General features: G+C 43.3%; 1 protein-coding gene across 3 annotated transcripts in view; it reads right to left on the bottom strand.

Moving 5' to 3' along the window:
- Nucleotides 1-2,274: 2,274 nt before the first annotated feature.
- tbc1d16 (TBC1 domain family, member 16) overlaps nt 2,275-22,655 on the bottom strand; it is a 35,219-nt gene continuing 14,838 nt past the window's right edge. For all 3 annotated transcript variants that reach the window (XM_052503750.1, XM_052503749.1, XM_052503751.1), the window contains exons 5-13: nt 19,793-19,987; nt 19,295-19,442; nt 17,590-17,754; nt 17,166-17,314; nt 14,845-14,979; nt 12,804-12,990; nt 12,464-12,643; nt 11,892-12,038; nt 2,275-9,711 (exon numbers count right to left, since the gene is read on the bottom strand). In XM_052503750.1, the coding sequence (XP_052359710.1) occupies nt 9,433-9,711; nt 11,892-12,038; nt 12,464-12,643; nt 12,804-12,990; nt 14,845-14,979; nt 17,166-17,314; nt 17,590-17,754; nt 19,295-19,442; nt 19,793-19,987 (1,585 nt within the window). In that variant the 3' untranslated portion in view covers nt 2,275-9,432. The remainder of the gene's footprint in view (nt 9,712-11,891; nt 12,039-12,463; nt 12,644-12,803; nt 12,991-14,844; nt 14,980-17,165; nt 17,315-17,589; nt 17,755-19,294; nt 19,443-19,792; nt 19,988-22,655) is intronic.

Here is a 22,655-nt window from a genome sequence, read left to right as displayed (position 1 = left end):
GTTTCATCAGACAAGAAGACATTTCTCAAAAAAGTACAATCTTTGTCCCCATGTGCAGTTGCAAACCGTAGTCTGGCTTTCTTATGGCGGTTTTGGAGAAGTGGCTTCTTCCTTGCTGAGTGGCCTTTCAGGTTATGTCGATATAGGACTCGTTTTACTGTCGATATAGACACTTTGTACCTGTTTCCTCCAGCATCTTCACAAGGTCCTTTGCTGTTGTTCTGGGATTGATTTGCACTTTTCGCACCAAAGTACGTTAATCTCTAGGAGACAGAACGCATCTCCTTCCTGGGCGGTATGACGGCTGCGTGGTCCCATGGTGTTTATACTTGCGTACTATTGTGTGTACAGATGAACGTGGTACCTTCAGGCATTTGGATATTTCTCCCAAAGGATGAATCAGACTTGTGGAGGCCTACCATTTATTTTCTGAGGTCTTGGCTGATTTCTTTTGATTTTGCCATGATGTCAAGCAGAGGCACTGAGTTTGAAGGTAGGCCTTGAAATACATCCACAGGTACACCTCCAATTGACTCAAATTATGTCAATTAGCCTATCAGAATCTTCTAAAGCCATGACATCATTTTCTGAAAATTTCCAAGCTGTTTAAAGGCACAGTCAACTTAGTGTTTGTTAACTTCTGACCCACTGGAATTGACACAGTGAATTATAAGTAAAATAATTGGTCTGTAAACAATTGTTGGAAAAATTACTTGTGTCATGCACAAAGGAGATGTCCTAACCGACTTGCCAAAACTATTGTTTGTTAACAAGAAATTTGTGAAGTGGTTGAAAAATGAGTTTTAATGACTCCAAGCTAAGTGTACATAAACTTCCGACTTCAACTGTACATACAATTTGACACAAAGTGCCCATTTCAAAGTAACTACTGTTTTGCACAGACGACCAAGCATAATATGTTGCTATTTTGTGAACCACTATATTTCTGTAATAAGCCATACTTTTAACCAACATGCCACCAATGTTAGAATAGTACTGTTGTGGCAGAGCTGAGTTTTGACATTATGGTGAGATGCCAAGACAAGTTAAGCCATTTGCATTAGAGCATGAACATGAATCTATTTTTGCCCTGATCCTTACATGGACAGAGAACACAGAGTACAGGCAAGATGGCTGCTCCCAAAGTGACAGAGCAGAGGCGATATACACTGAGTGTACAAAACATTAGGAACACCTTACTAATATTGAGTTGCACCCCCTTTTGCCCTCAGAACAGCCTCAATTCATCGGGGCATGGACTCTACAAGGTGACAAAAGCGTTCCACAGGGAAGCTGACCCATGTTGACTCCAATGTTTCCACAGTTTTGTCAAATAGGCTGGATGTCCTTTGGGTGGTGGACCATTCTTGATACACATGGGAAACTGTTGTGTGTGGAAAAACCCAGCAGTGTTACAGTTCTTGACACACTCAAACCGGTGCACCTAGCACCTACTACCAAACCTTGTTCAAAGGCACTCAAATATGTTGTCTTGCCCATTCACCCTCTGAATGGCACACATACACAATCCATGTCTCAGCTCTCTAGGCTTAGAAATCCTTCTTTAACCTGCCCCCCCCATCTACACTGATTGAAGAGGATTTAATGGGTGACATCAATAAGGGATCATAGCTTTCATCTGAATTCACCTGGTCAGTCTGTCATGGAAAGAGCAGGTGTTCATAATGTTTTGTACACTCATTGTATAAAGGAAAATAAGTATCAGATGTCTAATGAAATAACATGCAATACACTTAGAAATATGATGACAATGTATGAAATACATATGTCTTTTTTTCAATGCCATGACTCTTTTTGCTCTAGCAAAGAATAGGCATTATGCCTTATTTATAAGATTTTGTCCTGATACAAACTTTGGCCTGACCCAATCTAGAAGTAATTGAGAATGATCAGCCATAATTTATGACCCATAATTCTTTCAAAATGACATCACAAATCCAGACAACCTTCTGTCTTCCCTCTTTCATACTTCTATCAATAAGACAGCCATCTGAGTATATTCAATAAGTCATCCCTCCCTCCCTCCCACTCAATCCCCATCCTCTCACTCCCATGCAATGATAATAGCATAGATAGTGTGGCCAATTTAGGGGAGCGAAACGGTGTCTGTATCATTGATCATAAAATATCTAAGCTCCATAATTGCATTAAAAGTTAAACTAAGCCTGTGGACTGGGTCTTTATGAAATGATGTTTCAGAGTCATTGTTGTATCCAGTACTTCTCCATATAACACTACTTGTATACTACTGTGTATGTCACCATAAGACCAGTTTATTCTGGACTACTGTTACTGCACTGAAAGAACACAACATATCATATCTTGAGTTAGAACAAATTAACAGGAAAACGTCAGTAATTTAAAAAACTGTTTTTTATAACCTTAATAAATTCCAAAACAATGAACCAAAACAAACATAAAATCCAATATCAGGAAATGTGCCAATGAACACAGAGAACATAGTAGCTTCCACAAGCACCAAGCTTCCCCGTCACTCTCCATTCACTACTGTTTTATGGTGGTGACTGACTGTGGCAGTGGCAGGTCCATTAACACCTCCGCACCACACCGCCCAGCCCCCTCGATAAACAGCCCAGCCGGGGTCCACCCTAATGGGCCAAACTCATTCTCAGCCCAGCCTGTCTCCAGGTGTGGAAGTGTGGCCCTGTAATTGATAATTAAGGGGCAATAGCCCAGTGGTCAATGCAGACCCACAGCAGGGGAGGGAGAGGGAGGGGCCAGGCCCCACACTGTCACTCAAAGAAAAGAGAGCGGGAGAGAGATGGGGGGGGGTAGATTGTTGGCTGCAATTCAGTAAGGGAAGCTTGGAGAGACAAACACACAAACAGGCAGGCATGGCTTGCACATTGGCAGGCATAATAATAATAATAATAATATATGCCATTTAGCAGACGCTTTTATCCAAAGCGACTTACAGTCATGTGTGCATACATTCTATGTATGGGTGGTCCCGGGAATCGAACCCACTACCCTGGCGTTACAAGCGCCATGCTCTACCAACTGAGCTACAGAAGGACCATGAACGCAGGTATGAACTTAGGCAGGCAGGCATACCCTCACACACACACACAACGCTGAGAAACAGATAGATGTGATAAAGGAGGAACACACAGATGAATCACACACCCACACTGATCTGCAGCATACAAATTCTAATGGAAAACACAGAGACTGACGCACACACACACACACACAGATAGTGCTGTAGGTGTGGCACAGTGGCAGAGGTACTGACTGGAACGTGTCTGTATGTCTATGGTGGCAGCAGTGTGAGGTTGCAGACGGTGCTGATTGGTTGGTTGGGCTTCCACCCAAGTCTGAGATGGATAGAGCACTTACAGTTACACCTCAGATCTTATCAATCACACAGAGCTGTGATGACAGCTGTTTAATCCACCTTGCCACTATAGGTTTAGGCAAAGCAGCACATGACGATGAGCGCCTCTCAGATGACCACTTTACATGAACATGAAGGCAGAAGATGACAACATCTGCTTTTCCTGCAATGCTGCTGCACACAGATCAGTTTAGCCTTTTAGATCATAATGAATAAGATTAAATGTTCAGGGGGAAACCTGATCCTAGATCAGCACTCCTACTCTAAGAAGGTTCATGAATACGGGCCCCCACAGATCTTATAGTGCTCTTCCTTCACATGTGCAATTCCTCAGTCAGCTTCCATCATCATTCAACAGTAATGTTGTTGTGTAGATGAACCTCACAGGAGTTACTCAAAGGAGACTGTAGATAGGAGTAATGAGAAGTGGCGTTTTATTCATTTATGTATTTATTGTCATTTTCCCTTTATCTGGTTTACTGCTCTTGAAAAGCATTAAGCCTGACAGGGGCTATCAATCAGCTGCTAATGGGTTGTGTAATTGCAGTCAGTTCCAAGCATAGAAATATAGTTATTAGAACGGAAATAAAAACGTGCATTCTAATGGTTACACTCAACATGGCTGCCGATCCACCAATTAAAGATCATTCACTTGAATGGGGATGTCCGTTCTAGTCGTGGCATTTCTTTGGTTAAAATCTGAGAGGCAGCAGCGTCACTCAGGGTGAAACCGGCCAATAGGCCTGCAGCATCAGCCAGTGAACTACAATGAACATTATCACAGTTTGAAATCATGTCCAATTTATTTTACATATCTAAATGTCATATTAGTACATTTTTGTCAGCTAGTTTCAGCGACCTCCCCTTTTTCAAATTATGAACTATGATAAATACGTCAGAGTTGCAGTGATATCTTAAACTAAATAGACAGAGACCATCTTCTTATAAGACTTCAATTGATCCAACATGAGTAAAAGCAGAGACCGGGGGATTTTATACACATCTGGCAACCCTGGTTTGAGTGTCCCTGTTGCTCTCCAAGACAAGGCCACCTGGCGATCATTCTGATGCTATCTTAACAGATGTTGATGACAGGCAGTTTAAGAATCCAGCACGTGATACAGTCCTCCAACCATAATGAGAAGCTACAGTAAACAATCATTCCAGGTTAGATTGTGTACTAAATAGCCTAGTTTTCAGGGTGGAACTCGAGGAAAAACACCTATACTGTCACCATGTTAACAACCCTTTACTGTCAGACACCGATTCTATCTGGTTCTTGTTTGTTAGCAACATAAATAATTGTAAAACTGTTTCAAATGGAAAACAGAAAAATGGTTTCTTATTTGACAAGTCCAAGTAGTCTGTCGCTGTTTTTGAGTTCTCTTTCATTTTGCGTCCGATTCAGACATAGGAAATGTATGCCTTTTCCTACTCACTTCTCAGTAGTTGCTATTCAGACTGAAAGAAGATTTATGGTTGATCTAGGAATGTGGTCCGGAGGCTCCGTATGGACGCGTGACACAATTGAGGAGCATCCGGAAGCTTGCAGAGGCCAAATTAAGCTCTGTACTGCGTTGTCATGCACCTCCTAAATGTTACAATGTGGAGGGCTCCGCATAGCTCCACATTGACATGATTGGTTGACGGTAGGTGGGGGCGGTACATCCTGTATAAACACAAACTCACTTCATTGACAACACACATGGAGAATCTTTGACAAAAGGCTATTATAACAAGATCAAAAATAAAATACATCTTTATGATACCTTGTGTTTGGATTTCAAAAGATACCAAAAGGTATTTTAACTCCTGGAAAGAGATCGGGGATGTAATGGTGATAGACGCGGTAAAGAGGTTAATGAAATTCAGACCGTTTGGGATAGAAGGAGAGTGATTAGGCGCATATTCAACAAATCTGATTCTAACAAAGTGGATATTTATCAAATCCGTCATGATTGAGGTATTGCAACAGGCTCACAATGTGGCTACTAAAATCTGATTGTTTTCGCTGCATAACGTTTAGAAGAAACACTTTTAGCTAGCATAGAGAAATGGGTGGTGGTAGACGATCGTTTTTAACTGTAATGCAGTTGATTGGTAACGATGACATGGACATGTATTTGGGTTGACTTCCATACCAGCATTATACTGCGATGTTTACCTGAAATACACAAACAATAGCCTAAATGTAGGCTAATTTTTCTGGGGGGCAGTGAGAAGATTCAGGATGGAGATGCAGGTGGGAAAACAGTGCAGCCTTTTAACTTCATGCCATCTTGGCTGTGCTCTTATATCAAGCACCGGGAAACGGACTCCAACATCTCAGAAGCGGTAAGGTCTAGTCTTTTCGTTTAGTCAGTTGCTCGTAATTAGCTGGATGCCTATAGAGATTAGCCCTGAATCACTACGAGTGGTGCGGTGCAGAACTATTTATTGGATGCCTATGACAGCTCCCTGAAGCACAAGAAGTCTGAATGCTCTGACTTCTGCAGAGGCCCCATTGCTGTAAATGCTGTACTGGTTCTGCAGATGTCCAATTGACCATAAATCGGCTTTTACCGAATGAAGGTATGTAACAAGGTTTGCGGGTGTGGCTCCCTTGCGCACACTCGATAAATATAATTCCACCCCAGAATACACAGCCGCTGGGTAGCCTACCAATTTGAAGAGGGAGTTGTTGTTAAATTTGTTTTTCTGTTCTTTCATCTAAAATAATCCCTTTAATACAGTGTACCTTTAATTTGAATTTGGTCGGCACCAGACTAGAATGTAGACTATTGAGAATGTGTTCACAATATGGAAAGATAGCCATGAAAACATACACACAGTGTAGAAAGCATGTTCTTCCATGACAGACTGACCAGGCCAATCCTGGTGAAAGCTATGATCCCTTATTGATGTCACCTATTATTTTAATTTCAATCAGTGTAGATGAAGGGGAGGAGACAGGTTAAATAAGGATGTTTAAGCCTCGAGACAATTGAGACATGGACATGTGTGCCATTCAGAGGGTGAATGGGAAAGAACAAATATTTAAGTGCCTTTGAGCAGGGTATGGTAGGAGGTGCCAGGGCAACCGTTTGAGTGTGTCAAAAACTGCAACACTGCTGTGTTTTTCACACTCAACCACTTCCTGTGTGTATAGAGAATGGTCCACCACCCAAAGAACATCCAGCCAACTTGACACAACTGTGGGAATCATTGGAGTCAACACAGGCCAGGATCCCTGTAGAAGGTTTGACACCTTGTAGTCCATGCCCCAACGAATTGAGTCATGTTCCTAATGTTTTGTACAATCAGTGGATAATTGTCTCCATTTCAGAACCCACCATTAGATTTAAAAACAGTGATTTTACACACATTTGTTTAGGGAATAATCACAAATCCTACTTCATGGAAAAATAGCATAACGGTGTGGAAGTTATTAGGGTCAGAAATCAAGTTCTGAATACATGTAGAGTATCTGTAGACACACCTCTGCCAGACCGCCATTTATGTGATCTCCTCCCAAACGAGCTAGCTGGCACATGCATTTCCCCATGCTTAAGTTCAAGGTCAGAATGCAGAGAGACAAGTGTGTGAAAAATTTAAGTTCCATTTACACCATTTATTTCAAATCACCAACGTTTCTGCCTTCACCACGGCCCTGCAGCATGTGAAAGCCAGTCTTGTATGTGGACTACACTATAGCACAGGACCACAGTAGGCCCTCATCAGTGGCCTGTGTATTATTATAGAACTCTACATTCAGTGATAACTCGGTCACAAACATTTTGAAATACAACTAAACCCAAAGACATGTTACAGTGACTCACGTTCAGAAACAGTTTCAACGTGAGATAAACAGTTCATGGAAAGAGATGAAGAATCGAGATAAGCAAGTAAATAAACACACACACACACACACACACACACACACACACACACAAAGCCCCGCTGCCTTGCCACCCAATTATTTTCCAAACCACGTTACCATCCATCGGTTAGCCCTTTATAAAGTGGTTGGTACAATCTTCTAAATCTCCAGGCTTTTTCAGCGAGCAGCAGCCACAGATGACTAATGGACGCAGGGGCCAGTAATGCATGTCATTTGCAGAGACTGCATGTTGAGCGGGAGAGAGAGGGGAAGCAGCTTGAAGATCCTAATGTTACCTTTTAGTGGCCATTTGAAGATGTTTTCCCCCCAGGAGTGGCACTCGTCCACCCACCCCCAGAACCCTCGCCACCGTGACAACTCACAGATGACAGGAAACATGCAGATCTCAACACTTCACTTGATAGTTCTCTGGGAAATACATTTAAATTCAATCATTCAAATCTTTCAAATACTTTAATCTTTTGGTGTCATCTGCCTGCCTTTTGGGACTAATCTATTGGCCTATTACTCAGCCAGGCAAGCTCAGTCAACCACAAATAAACCATTTAAAATTATTTCAAATAGTATTTGGAGCAGGTTGGGTACAGAGCTGCCATTCCTCTTTGGTTGGTTCCTTCACCCGCTCTGTGATGATGTGTTGTGTAAATGAGGAGATCAGTCAGTGGAGGCCTATTGGTGGCTGCTCCCCAACTCATTACCAGATGTTGGGAGGTCACTGCTGTTTACACACACACACACACACACACACACACACACACACACACGTGAAATAAATAGTCAAGAGATTAGAAAGTAACAAAGTGGATACATTCATATGGACAAATTCACTTGGTTGGTGCAGGTGAAGAACCTTGAGATTTCATTGTATTTGATTGAAGCTGTGCTGTACAAATCTAATGAATTATAATATTGTTTAGTGCAGTGACAACGATGGTGGTGTTCATTCACTTGGAGGTCAAGGTGGAGGTCAATGTGTTTCTAGATATGGAAAAACAAAAACACTGAGCTTTTACACAACCGCCCTATCTGACATTTTTTAACAAAAACAAACTTAAAGTAAACTTAAACACATGATCTCATATTCGATATGTAGCTAGCTGACCAAACTGTACACTGACTGGTAATGGGATATCCACAACCATCATCGCATATTTTTTAAGCTCTACATCTAGTCTAACTTTTAATTGTTTAATCCCTATTGCTTTGATAGATGCCATATTTATTCATATCCCCTCTTATCAAAGATAAATGAAATCCCACCTTCCTTCAGCCTGACAGGCAGTGTCATCTGATAATGTAAGAATAAATTAGCAGGTTTCTGAACAGGAGTCTGATATAGATGTTTGTAGAAAACTTGTTGTGGAAACAGTTCCCTATATACACACACACCTCTGTTTTGGCTTTGTGTTATTAGCTAAACAGGTTGTGCCCTTTATACTTAAAGGGTTGCTCATGCAAGGATATAATCGTACTATATTGCTAAATATTGTAATCGCAAACCCACAGATACACACACTCCCTCTTTGAAGGGAACAGAAAAAAATATATGATTTGAAAAGTAACAACATTTCAACTTACTGACAGTTGAAATGACAGCCTGCCTCTCTTGGTTGATGGAGGTTTATACGTGTGTCGTGTTAATAGGCTTCAGCCTGATTGCAATATGCTGAGATAATATATCATTCCATTATTCACACAAACATTCCATTGTGAGCATATGAAAACCTTTCAATGGAGTTCAAATCTCAACAATTCCCCTTCAAGTCAGTATTTGACCGTTGGAGTCATGTTGAATCCAGTCCAGCAACCTTAGACCACAGTGTGGACCCTGAAAGGTTACAGTCCAACAGAGTGATGATTGTCCAATCTCCTCCAATAGCAGAGCAGCAGCTTCTTCATGGGAACCGTAGTGCCAAGTGTCTGTGGTACTGAATGTTCCAAATAAATATACATTCTTATAAGGCAGTGTTCCATGTCACACCGGACAAAAGGATCAGGTGGAAAATCCCTTTAATAAGATGGGGATTGTGAAAAGGGGGAGAGTGTGAAGAGAAGTATCAGAGAAGCACATACAGTATGTTGGGAATCCTTGTGGCAGAAAAGTGGTACTGCAGCTTCTGATCTACTCAACAGTTATAGTTAGCACCATTGTCTCCCTCCCCCCTATTTCAACTCAGGACTGCTTCCGAAACATGAAGATGTCTCTGGTCTTGGAGCCTCTCTTGCCCTCGGGGAGTGGGGTGGGGTTGGGTGAGGGTGACGGGGAGGCCGAGGGCTGGGGGGTGGCTGTGCCTCCATAGGGGCAGCTCTGGGAGTCGGGGTGCTCCCCAGAACATTCCACGGCCGGGATGTAGCGACTGTCCCACATCCCTGGACCGCACAGCTTACACAGGTCATGGAGGCTGCACGGGATTCTGGGTAACAGACGGAACTGGTAGAGCAGACTACGGGCCTGGTAGTAGGAAGGGTGGGAGAGAGAAAGGAAGAGAGAGAACGTAAGAGAGAGTCAAGGAATGGAGAGAAAGAGCATGTGAGAGAACAAGGGACTGGAGGAGAGGAGTGACAGTGTATGAGAGAAAGGTTCAACACGAGGAAAACACGTAGAAAGGAGGAAATAGAAGGCAGTGAAGAAGCTATACCTCAAGGCTTGCAAAACAGCGAACAGTAACACACTTAGTATCATGGAGATTTGAATAACATTTGACTAAATCAATAGCTCCTTCAGACGTGGAAGAACATGATCCAACGCAGCCTAAATCAATTAGCATGATCTAATTTATTAAACTAAATAGGGCTGAGCTGTTCACAGACACATCAAACCTGATAGGGGTTCTATAACAGTCCTAACACCTGCATGCTAAAATGTGCTGTTGCTGCAGCAGCACTATTAACATGGCATCCATAAACATGAGAAGACAGAGACACACTACCGGCCATGACTCAGAAATCCTCAACATGGCATCCATAAACATGAGAAGACAGACACACACTACCATGACTCAGAAATCCTCAACATGGCATCCATAAACATGAGGAGAAGACAGACACACACTACCGGCCATGACTCAGAAATCCTCAACATGGCATCCATAAACATGAGGAGAAGACAGACACACACTACCGGCCATGACTCAGAACTCCTCAACATGGCATCCATAAACATGAGGAGAAGACAGACACACACTACCGGCCATGACTCAGAAATCCTCAACATGGCATCCATAAACATGAGAAGACAGAGACACACTACCGGCCATGACTCAGAAATCCTCAACATGGCATCCATAAACATGAGGAGAAGACAGAGACACACTACCAGCCATGACTCAGAAATCCTCAACATGGCATCCATAAACATGAGAAGACAGAGACACACTACCGGCCATGACTCAGAAATCCTCAACATGGCATCCATAAACATGAGAAGACAGACACACATTACCGGCCATGACTCAGAAATCCTCAACATGGCATCCATAAATATGAGGAGAAGACAGACACACACTACCGGCCATGACTCAGAAATCCTCAACATGGCATCCATAAACATGAGAAGACAGACACTCACCTCAACATGGCATCCATAAACCGACACACTACCGCCATGACTCAGAAATCCTCAACATGGCATCCATAAACATGAGAAGACAGACACACTACTACCGGCATGACACCTCAACATGGCATCCATAAACATGAGCAGACACACACTGACTCAGAAATCCTCAACATGGCATCCATAAACATGAGAAGACAGACACACACTACCTCAGAAATCCTCAACATGGCATCCATAAGAAATCCTCAACATGGCATCCATAAACATGAGAAGACAGAGACACACTACCGGCCATGACTCAGAAATCCTCAACATGGCATCCATAAACATGAGAAGACAGAGACACACATGACACCTCAACATGGCATCCACAGAGAGAAGACAGACACACACTACCGGCCATGACTCAGAAATCCTCAACATGGCATCCATAAACATGAGAAGACAGACACACACTACCGATGACACCTCAACATGGCATCCATAAACATGAGAAGACAGAGACACACACACACCGGCCATGACTCAGAAATCCTCAACATGGCATCCATAAACATGAGAAGACAGACACACTACCACACCACACTCAGAAATCCTCAACATGGCATCCATAAACATGAGAAGACAGAGACACACTACCAGCCATGACTCAGAAATCCTCAACATGGCATCCATAAATATGAGAAGACAGACACACACTACCGGCCATGACTCAGAAATCCTCAACATGGCATCCATAAACATGAGAAGACAGACACACACTACCGGCCATGATTCAGAACTCCTCAACATGGCAGGATCACAGCAAGTATTTCAAGAGTCTTTGAGGGCTGGGGAGCAACAAGGACTATTATGCTTTGTTGTATTACACACACCATTCCTTTTAAATCCATTCGGCGCAGGCGACGAGTGTATACTGAGGGGATGAGTTAAGAATTAAGCAGCCACCATAGTATGCTAACTAGAGGGTAAAATGCTAGCGTTGCATAACATGCTAGTATAGCATGAGGAAAAGTGACCCAGCCTCGGATGGAGTAACGCATCGTCATGCTAAGGCTAACTGCTAGCATTACCTTGCGCAGCACCAGCTCTCCATTCATGTGCATGGAGAGGTTACTGAAGTGGAGCAACATCTGGTCGGTGGCTAACTGCTGCTCCGTCACGTCATCACCGTACAGCACGATGATGGCCACACACGCGAACAGATGGAAGTAGTCCGTCTGAGGGAGCGATAGCGTGTTATTGACAAAGTACATTTATACTGGACTGTGGAGAGCCTGCCTACAGTACAGTTTGTGTGTCTGGTTGTGTCTACATCCAACTCTAATCTCCATAACTAGTGTGTTGTATGAATGACGGTTATACCTATAGCAGGCTATAAACTCCTAACATTGTTACACAGTTGCTAATACACATTATTACACACATTGTTTGATATTGGTGTATGTATGCTAATGTTGTGTGTTTGATATTGGTGTATGTATGCTAATGTTGTGTGTATGTATGCTTATGTTGTGTATTTGTATTGCTCTGTGTAAACCAATTCCACGTACAACATGATAATGTTGCTCTGTGTACAACATGATGATGTTGCTCTGTGTACAACATGATGTTGCTGTGCGTATGCTGATGTAAACTTGGGTACCTGGTAGTGTGCCCAGCAGGCCTCCCACATACGCAGGGCCTCTGTGTCGGGGAACTCCCGTTTGAAGCAGAGTAGGAGCCAGCGGTGACAGAACAGCAGCTGTAGGCCGTCCTCCCCCAGCTGGGTCAGGTGCTGGTGGAACCGGGGCAGCATCAGACGCAACAGCTCCCTCAGGTACATCTGGAACGGGGGAGAGCGAGATGGTTAGGGCACTAATGTGGATATGAATGTAACGACACACACACACACAAAATAAAACACCAGAATCACAGATAGCGAGAGAGAAAAGTGTGTGTAATAAAAAGAGAGAAAGACACTTTCTCTCCCTCGGTCCCCTTACCAGTTGTCTCTCCATGTCCTCGTCGCGGGGAGAGCTGATGAAGATGGTGTTCTCCATCAGGCCTACGAAGCACCAGAACGTGTCACTCTCATCCTGCACCTCGGTCAGCAGGGGGGCCACCAGGTCAGACATGCCCTGGCAGTAGCCCATCTGTGGGTTGAACACCGCGTAGTTCAGCAGCACACACCTGGAGGAAGGGAGGAACACCACCACAGACCATATCAAGAGATCATAGTCGCCTCATACCAAGTCATACATATTACCTCATACTAAGTTACACATATTACCTCATACTAAGTCATACATATTACCTCATACTAAGTCATACATATTACCTCATACTAAGTTATACATATTACCTCATACTAAGTCATACATATTACCTCATACTAAGTCACACATATTACCTCATACTAAGTCATACATATTACCTCATACTAAGTCATACATATTACCTCATACTAAGTCATACATATTACCTCATACTAAGTTACACATATTACCTCATACTAAGTCATACATATTACCTCATACTAAGTCATACATATTACCTCATACTAAGTTACACATATTACCTCATACTAAGTCATACATATTACCTCATACTAAGTCATACATATTACCTCATACATAAAGTTATACATACAAAGTCATACTAACCCATCACCCTAAACAACAGGTCATATAGATGTTTAGACACTGTCGTTAAAACAATCAATTTAGATCAAATCGTATATTTCACATGCTTTGTAAACAGGTGTAGACCAACAGTGAAATGCTTACTTCTCATCCTAACTATTCAGAGAGATAAATACACAATGAGTAATGATAGCTTGGCTATATACACAAGGTACCAGTACAGAGTCCATGTACAGGGGTACGAGGTCATTGAAATAGATATGTACATATAGGTAGGGCCCTATAAAGTGACTAGGTAACAGGATAGATAATAAACAGTCACAGCAGTGTATGTGATGAGTCAAAAACATTAAGGCAAAAAGGGTAAATGAAGATAGTTAAATAGTTAACCAATAGCTACCCGGACTAACTATTTAGCAGTCTTATAGCTTGGGGGTAGAAGCTGTTCAGGGTCCTGTTGGTTCCAGACTTGGTGCATCGGTACCGCTTGCCGTGCGGTATCAGAGAGAACAGTCTATGACTAGGGTGGCTGGAGTCTGATAATTTTTAGGGCCTTCCTTTGACACCGCCTGGTATAGAGGTCCTTAATGGCAGGAAGCTTGGCCCCAGTGATGTACTGGGCCGTACACACTACCCTCTGTAGCGCCTTGCGGTCGGATGCCAAGCTGTTGCCAAACCAAGCGGTGATGCAGCCAGTCAAGATGCTCTCAATGGTGCAGCTGTAGAACTTTAAAACGATCAGAGGGTCCCTGCCAAATCTTTTCAGCCTCCTGAGGGGGAAGAGGTGTTGTTGTGCCTTCACGACTGTGTTGGAGTGTGTGGACCATGATCAGTCCTTAGTGATGTGGACACGGAGGAACTTACAGCTAAATAACACTATGGCATTAAAACAGAGTAAGCGAATGAATAAGACAAATATGAAAAGTAGTGAGATAATATTGGTCCATAATAATACATGAGAGTTCTAACCTCCCCCACCCCTACTCTACTTGACCCAGTTACTTTACCAATACCGAGAACCAGCCATGAGTCACTTAACAGCCTGGTTTTGAAAGCCTTTAGCTCCTTCATTTAGGAAGCTATTAGCTGTAAGTATGCATCAGAACTAGTGCTCTAACAACTTACTGGGAGTCAATAAAGCATGAAAGTCATTAGCTTCCCCCAGGGTTCAGAATATGATATTCATGTACAATATTACCTCCTGTGCACTGGACTATGGGATAGGAAAGATGAGGAATGGAAAAGGTGAGGAAGAAAGGGAGGAGAAAAGAGTGGTAAGAGAGGAGAGAGTGAAATGTAGAATAAAGAGTGACAGAGGGAAGGATATGGATAGAGATGAGAGGAAAGACAAGTGGTAGGGGAGAGAAGAAGGAAATACCCAGACAGAGCCATCTGTCCTGACCTCATGATCTCCACATTGGGGTTGTTCTCTCCCCTGAAGAAGTGGTTGCTGCGGTCTGTTCTCACCACGTCCTTATCCACGGTGAACTGAACCTTCCTCCAGAAGTCACTGTGCTCCTCAGGACTCATAGACAACCTGGGCATGGCAGGGACAGACAAGGGTTTTACTGGGTTAAATACTGGGGCTATGCACTAATGTCAACCAAACTTAAATGGCAGTTACTCAACTTCAAAAATGTACTTTTAATTTAACCCTTGATAGGATGTCAGGAAAAGGGTAGGGTGAGGATGTTGGGGCAATGTAAACCACTTAAACAACCTATGATCTAACCCTAACCCCCTCCCATCACTCTCTGGCTGAGAACCTGAACACTGAGGACCTGACCCCTACCCTAATGAGCAGAGCAGAGGGGATTTAATTAACACTATTTGTTTTCCATTGAGCCCCGCCAGGAACAATAACACTCGGCCTGATGCAACTTCACGCAACTGTTTACTTTCTGGGTCTGTGTTTGTCTGCCTCTCCCTCGGCGTCTCCTCCCTCACTCCCTTCTCTCTCCCAGTCCCTTGATCCCCCTCTCCCAGTCCCTTGTCCCCTCTCTACCTCCATGCCTCACTCTCTCCCTCTCTTCCTCCCTTTCTGGAGAACTGTCAGCAGCTGTACCTGGTCCTGCTACCAGAATCCCCTAATCGTGTAACTCAACATTAACATGTAAGACCACAGAGACATCAGACCTTGTAGAAAATAGATGAGCAAACTGAATCAACTCTCCACAACCCTCTCCTCCTCCAGTGTTTGTTCAGAACAGGTATATATTGACATCTCTCTCCTCTCCAGCAGGATCATCCATATTTAACATCTTCAACAGTACTGGCTACAGCACAGAACATCAAATCAAACAAGCAATAATTGATTCTTCAAAATGTGACTAATAAAAATAATATAATGTTATATTTCCATATAGAACTAATTGATTTAATTAACAGGGGCTGGTCGTTAGTCAGGATCACAAACAGATGATTATAAGGGTGTCATACATGTTCATGACAAGTCTAATCAGTTATTATACCTGTATCATAATGCATCATATCTGCAGGCTTTAAGTAGAGTGTTACCGGTGCCACCACCTTTAGAAGGCCGAGACTGTAGTTCCAGGGTCTTAATGATGAGCCAATGGCCCCTGGAGGCTCAGTCAAGTGTTTTTCCATCAGCCTCATCACAGGAGGAAGAGGGCGTCTAATTGGCTGGTTTGGATGACATCTTCTGATGTAATCTAAAGGTTAATACGCCATTCCGCTGAAGACCGGACAATTATCATATCAATTCTGTGCAGTCGTGCATCACACCTGTGCAAACATGCACACTGTGTGGAAGCTTAGGTAGCCTAGTGGTCTCTGGTTCGAATATCTAAGTCGACAAGGTGAAACATCTGCCAATGTGCCCTTGATCAAGGCACTTAACTCTAATTGCTCCTGTAAGTGGCTCTGGACAAGCGTCTGCTAAATGACTCAAATGTAAATGTATTGAAAAAGGAAAAAGAAAAAGGACCGGACCAGACCAGACAGACAGACAGTAACACTGGGAGGTTAAATAAACTGACTGGTTGCACCCTTCAATCTCTTTTAGTGTGTGTGTGGTGTGTGCGTGCGTGGTGTGTGCGTGCGTGGTGTGTGTGCGTGGTGTGTGTGTGCGTGCGTGGTGTGTGTGCGTGGTGTGCGTGTGCGTGCGTGTGTGTGCGTGGTGTGTGTGTGCGTGTGCGTGGTGTGTGTGTGTGCGTGGTGTGTGTGTGCGTGTGCGTGGTGTGTGTGTGCGTGTGTGTGGTGTGTGTGTGCGTGCGTGGTGTGTGTGTGTGCGTGTGCGTGTGCGTGCGTGGTGTGTGTGTGTGCGTGGTGTGTGTGTGTGCATTTCGAGCTGTAGTCATCATATTGATAGAATATGAGAGTAGAATATGGGTAGAATATGAGAATATGATTTGATCAGCGATTACATGTTTTTACCCAGGAGGCCTGTTCATTTACACCCAGCACTCCCATAACAACGTTCTGTAATTGTGTCTATTGATTGCTCCATTTGCAAAGTGAAACCACAAGGTGTGTGTGTGTGTGTAACAGTTAGCAGGATATGGCTTGGTGCCACCTTATTCCTTTGTATAAATTAACCACATATGTTCCAGTGTTATGAATGTCCTTCTTTCATCGAAAACAACACAATAGAACCCCCCCCACACACACACCACACACACACACACACACACGGTCAGCAGCAGTGCAGTTCCCCTGGATGGAGAGCCATTAGTTATAGTAAACCCCCCAGCCACCTACCTCCTCTGCTGAATGTGGTGGTACTCAGAGCGTTTCTGCAGTCTCCAGGCCTCTCTCTCCTGGGAGGAGGAGTCACAGCTGTAGTAGTGCAGTAAGAAGGGCCACACCTCCCCGCGGATGGATGGGTCAATGCCCCCAAAGAAGATGGCCTGAGGGGGGGACAGAGAGGACATGATCAGCCTGGGTAGTAGAAGTCTAGAATTCAACAATGTTATCTAACTACACCAGGGTTCCCAACTGGTGGCCCATTGGCCGAATTAGTGCTGTGCGTGGTTTTATTTCGCCCCCCATTTATTGAGAGAATAAAAAAAATAAAAAAAAGTTTTTTATAATATTCCCATGCATAATAGAGAGACACGTGATCGTATAAAAATGTATGCAAGTCTGTCAGTCTTCCAAGGTCTTATCCCAGCTACACACTCACCTTGCGTAGCTTGTACTCCTCCTCCACCTGTCCGTTGTGGTTGAGGTGTCGGAGCCAGGTGGTGACGTCCAGGCGGCGGTACAGACGTTCCTCCGGGTGGGTCTCAGTGGACGGCAGGGTGGGCCTCCGGATGGAGAACTGCATACATGACTTCTCATCCACTACCTGGAAGAGAGAGGGAGGAGAAAGAGAGATCGATAGGTGGGGGGCAGAGAGGGAGCGAGACAGATGGGTGTGGGGCAGAGAGCGAGAGATATCAAGGAACTAGCCATTATGCCAACACTGAAATAACATGGTATCTAGCCACAATGCTAACACTGTAGGAACATGATACAGTGCCTTGCGAAAGTATTCGGCCCCCTTGAACTTCGACCTTTTGCCACATTTCAGGCTTCAAACAAAGATATAAAACTATTTTTTTGTGAAGAATCAACAACAAGTGGGACACAATCATGAAGTGGAACGACATTTATTGGATATTTCAAACGTTTTTAACAAATCAAAAACTGAAAAATTGGGTGTGCAAAATTATTCAGCCCCCTTAAGTTAATACTTTGTAGCGCCACCTTTTGCTGCGATTACAGCTGTAAGTCGCTTGGGGTATGTCTATCAGTTTTGCACATCGAGAGAGTGACATTTCTTCCCATTCCTCCTTGCAAAACAGCTCGAGCTCAGTGAGGTTGGATGGAGAGCATTTGTGAACAGCAGTTTTCAGTTCTTTCCACAGATTCTCGATTGGATTCAGGTCTGGACTTTGATTTTGGCCATGAGCTGTGTTGCTTTTATGCCAAACATAACGTTTTGCATTGTTGCCAAAAAGTTCAATTTTGGTTTCATCTGACCAGAGCACCTTCTTCCACGTTTGGTGTGTCTCCCAGGTGGCTTGTGGCAAACTTTAAACTACACTTTTTATGGATATCTTTAAGAAATGGCTTTCTTCTTGCCACTCTTCCATAAAGGCCAGATTTGTGCAATACACGACTGATTGTTGTCCTATAGACAGAGTCTCCCACCTCAGCTGTAGATCTCTGCAGTTCATCCAGAGTGATCATGGGCCTCTTGGCTGCATCTCTGATCAGTCTTCTCCTTGTATGAGCTGAAAGTTTAGAGGGACGGCCAGGTCTTGGTAGATTTGCAGTGGTCTGATACTCCTTCCATTTCAATATTATGGCTTGCACAGTGCTCCTTGGGATGTTTAAAGCTTGGGAAATCTTTTTGTATCCAAATCCGGCTTTAAACTTCTTCACAACAGTATCTCGGACCTGCCTGGTGTGTTCCTTGTTCTTCATGATGCTCTCTGCGCTTTTAACGGACCTCTGAGACTACCACAGTGCAGGTGCATTTATACGGTGACTTGATTACACACAGGTGGATTGTATTTATCATCATTAGTCATTTCGGTCAACATTGGATCATTCAGAGATCCTCACTGAACTTCTGGAGAGAGTTTGCTGCACTGAAAGTAAAGGGGCTGAATAATTTTGCACGCCCAATTTCAGTTTTTGATTTGTTAAAAAAGTTTGAAATATACAATAAATGTCGTTACACTTCATGATTTTGTCCCACTTGTTGTTGATTCTTCAAAAAAATACAGTTTTATATCTTTATGTTTGAACCCTGAAATGTGGCAAAAGGTCGCAAAGTTCAAGGGGGCCGAATACTTTCGCAAGGCACTGTATCTAGCCACAATGCTAACATGCCTCACCTGGTCTTTGAGCTGCGTCTCTCTGCAGCACTTCCACTGTTGGAAGACCTCAGCCAGCTTGTCCAGACCTGCGTGGTGGAAGTGGAGGACCTTATACTGGCTCTCCCTGCTGGCGATCACCAGCTGACCACTATTACACGCCTCATCACTGGAATCACAACATACCATTCAAACATACAGAAACACTGGCTGAAAGAAATACACATACAATGTTACTGCACTGCTAAAACATGGCTTATAACATATACAGCAAACTCTCAGTTGGAGAAGAATTTCAGAAACATTTCCTGGACTGTCAAATACAGTCATTTTTTACATACAAATAGGCCCACTTTCTGAAGTGACTTTTCATTTTTGTAATCATTGGACAATGATAATCCTCCCCTTTACCCTCACAGGCCAAACAACACAACTGTATGCAGGGAGTTGTTATGAGAGTAAAGTTCCTGAGGTCATAAAGTATCCAGACAACATGACCCCACATGACCTCTGGCTGACCTGAAGAAGAGGCGGAGCGACCTCATGTGACCCAGGTCGACCCGGAACACTCCCCCCAGCTGCTCCAACGCCAGCACCTTCTGCTGTTCCTCCCACCGCATGCCCTGCGATTGGCTGTTGTTCTCAGAGGGAGCGTGGCTGTCCAGGCTGGAGGCGGAGCTAGCCGAATGGGTCATGGACTCGTCGCACAGCTCCCTGAGAAAATGAGGGGGGAGACGTTGAGTTGGTTATAGAATCAGATTAACTTACACCCACAACTATTACTGGCTAAATGCAAAACAGACCTTAGATCAGCGTCTAAGGGAAACTGATAGGACCATGATTTTGGAGAATCATTTTTTTATTTTAATTTTACCTTTATTTAACCAGGCAAGTCAGTTAAGAACACATTCTTATTTTCAATGACGGCCTGGGAACAGTGGGTTAACTGCCTGTTCAGGGGCAGAACGACAGATTTGTACCTTGTCAGCTCGGGGGTTTGAACTCACAACCTTCCGGTTACTAGTCCAACGCTCTAACCACTAGGCTACGCACACAGAGGTAATTCTAACAACACATAAGCATAGATATGGCAAACAGGGGGCTATGTACTGTTTGTGACTAGTGTTGAATATCAGGAGTCTATTTTACTGCCCTGTTGTGGTTCCTTGTTTTATGTCCTGTTCTGGCTTAGACCATGGGACAGAGAAGAATGCATGGCGGTTACTGTGCAGGGGGAACCACGCACATCACACACACACAGTGCATACAACAGAAACTGTGTACACACACACACATCACAGTGTCTGCCTTCCAATTTCCCCAGTCATTCCCCCAAGGCCACTGTTTGTTTCCACGGCACTGTAACCCGAGCTGGGGGTTCCTCTACTGCGTTAACACACACACACACACACACATCTGGGTAAGGGGGTAAATAAAACAATTAACAACCAAAACACACCCCAAGACACGTCTCGGAGAGCCAGACCTGAAAAGCATAAGTATTAATTGCAAATAGGGCAAGTCAATAATATGGAAAAACATTTACATTTAAATGCTGTTTCCTTGTATACCGATGGAACAGTATTTCTAAGTCCATAATAAATACAAACAGTCTATGAGCTGGTCAGTTTCAAACTAAATCAATGGTTGTGAATTGATCATGTCTCGGGTTGTCACATACCTGTATATGGGAAAATAATGTGAGATCCATCGAGACAGCAAGGTGTCCCTTCATTGGTCAGATTCACTGCCCTTTGAATCATGTATCAAATCATGAAAAAGGTCCCAGTCCTGGGACACTACAGCACAGAGGAGTGGGGAGATTCTGTCTGCCTCAATATAAACCTAGTCATAGCAGACCTGGGTTCAAAAACTATTTGAAATCTTTCAAATATTTTGAGCATTTGCTTTAGCCTGTCTGGAGTGCCCGGTGAGCGGGCGTTGCAGATTTTGGACTTGTCTATCGGTTCCATTGCAACAGGAAATCTCAATCAAGCCTGGCAGAATAATTTGAAATGATTTTTCAAAGTATTTGAACCCAGGTCTGCGTCATAGGCCTATTGTATTACATTGAGGTGCGGAGAGAACATACAGAAACCAAAAGTCTCACACTTAATGGTCTGCTTGAATAAAATCTGACAACATTTGATTGATTAAAACATTGCCTCAATAAAATTAATATTTAAACTGCGCTACATGCTAACTACTGTAACTGTCAGAGATATTGCTAAGCTATCTGTCTCCATGGGCTTTCCAGTTAACTAATCAGCATCAACAGAAGGTGTTGAACATGGACCTGTTTTAAATGTTGTCTACGTAATCAATGAAGTGAAGATATCTTACAGTAACATACCAGTGGGTGCTATGGAGAGGTTTTAAATGTTGTCTACTTAATCAATGAAGTGAAGATATCTTACAGTAACATACCAGTGGGTGCTATGGAGAGGTTTTAAATGTTGTCTACTTAATCAATGAAGTGAAGATATCTTACAGTAACATACCAGTGGGTGCTATGGAGAGGTTTTAAATGTTGTCTACTTAATCAATGAAGTGAAGATATCTTACAGTAACATACCAGTGGGTGCTATGGAGAGGTTTTAAATGTTGTCTACTTAATCAATGAAGTGAAGATATCTTACAGTAACATACCAGTGGGTGCTATGGAGAGGTTTTAAATGTTGTCTACTTAATCAATGAAGTGAAGATATCTTACAGTAACATACCAGTGGGTGCTATGGAGAGGTTTTAAATGTTGTCTACTTAATCAATAAAGTGAAGATATCTTACAGTAACATACCAGTGGGTGCTATGGAGAGGTTTTAAATGCCATCTACCTCAGTGGACCTTAATTAGCGAATGCTAAATGTTCACACTAATAGCTGATGCTGTTCTCTATAGCGACTACACTATAGCCCATGTATACAGTGTTACACACAGACTATGCACTGAGTGGACAAAACATTAGTAACACCTGCTCTTTCCATGACAGACTGAATCCAGGTGAAAGTTATGATCCCTTATTGATGTTACTTGTGAAATCCACTACAATCAGTGTCGATGAATGGAAAGAAACAGGTTAAAGAAGGATTTTTAAGCTCTGAGACAATTGAGACGTGGATTGTGTATGTGTGGCATTGAGGGTGAATGGGCAATAAATATTTAAGTGCCAAGGACTGCAACGGTGCTGGGCTTTTCATGCACAACAGTTTCCAGTGGGTGTCTAGAATGGTCCTCCAACCAAATGACATCCAGCCAATTTGACAACTGTGGGAAGCATTGGAGTGAACATGGGCCAGCATCCCTGTGGAACGCTTTCAACACCTTATAGAGTCCAGGCCCTGACAAATTGAGGCTGTTCTGAGGGAAAAAAAGTGGTCGGGGG

This window comes from Oncorhynchus keta, unplaced genomic scaffold, assembly GCF_023373465.1.
Source record: "Oncorhynchus keta strain PuntledgeMale-10-30-2019 unplaced genomic scaffold, Oket_V2 Un_contig_17873_pilon_pilon, whole genome shotgun sequence".
In the NCBI taxonomy this organism is placed as follows: Eukaryota; Metazoa; Chordata; class Actinopteri; order Salmoniformes; family Salmonidae; genus Oncorhynchus; species Oncorhynchus keta.
This window is presented reverse-complemented; position numbering and strand designations above follow the sequence as displayed.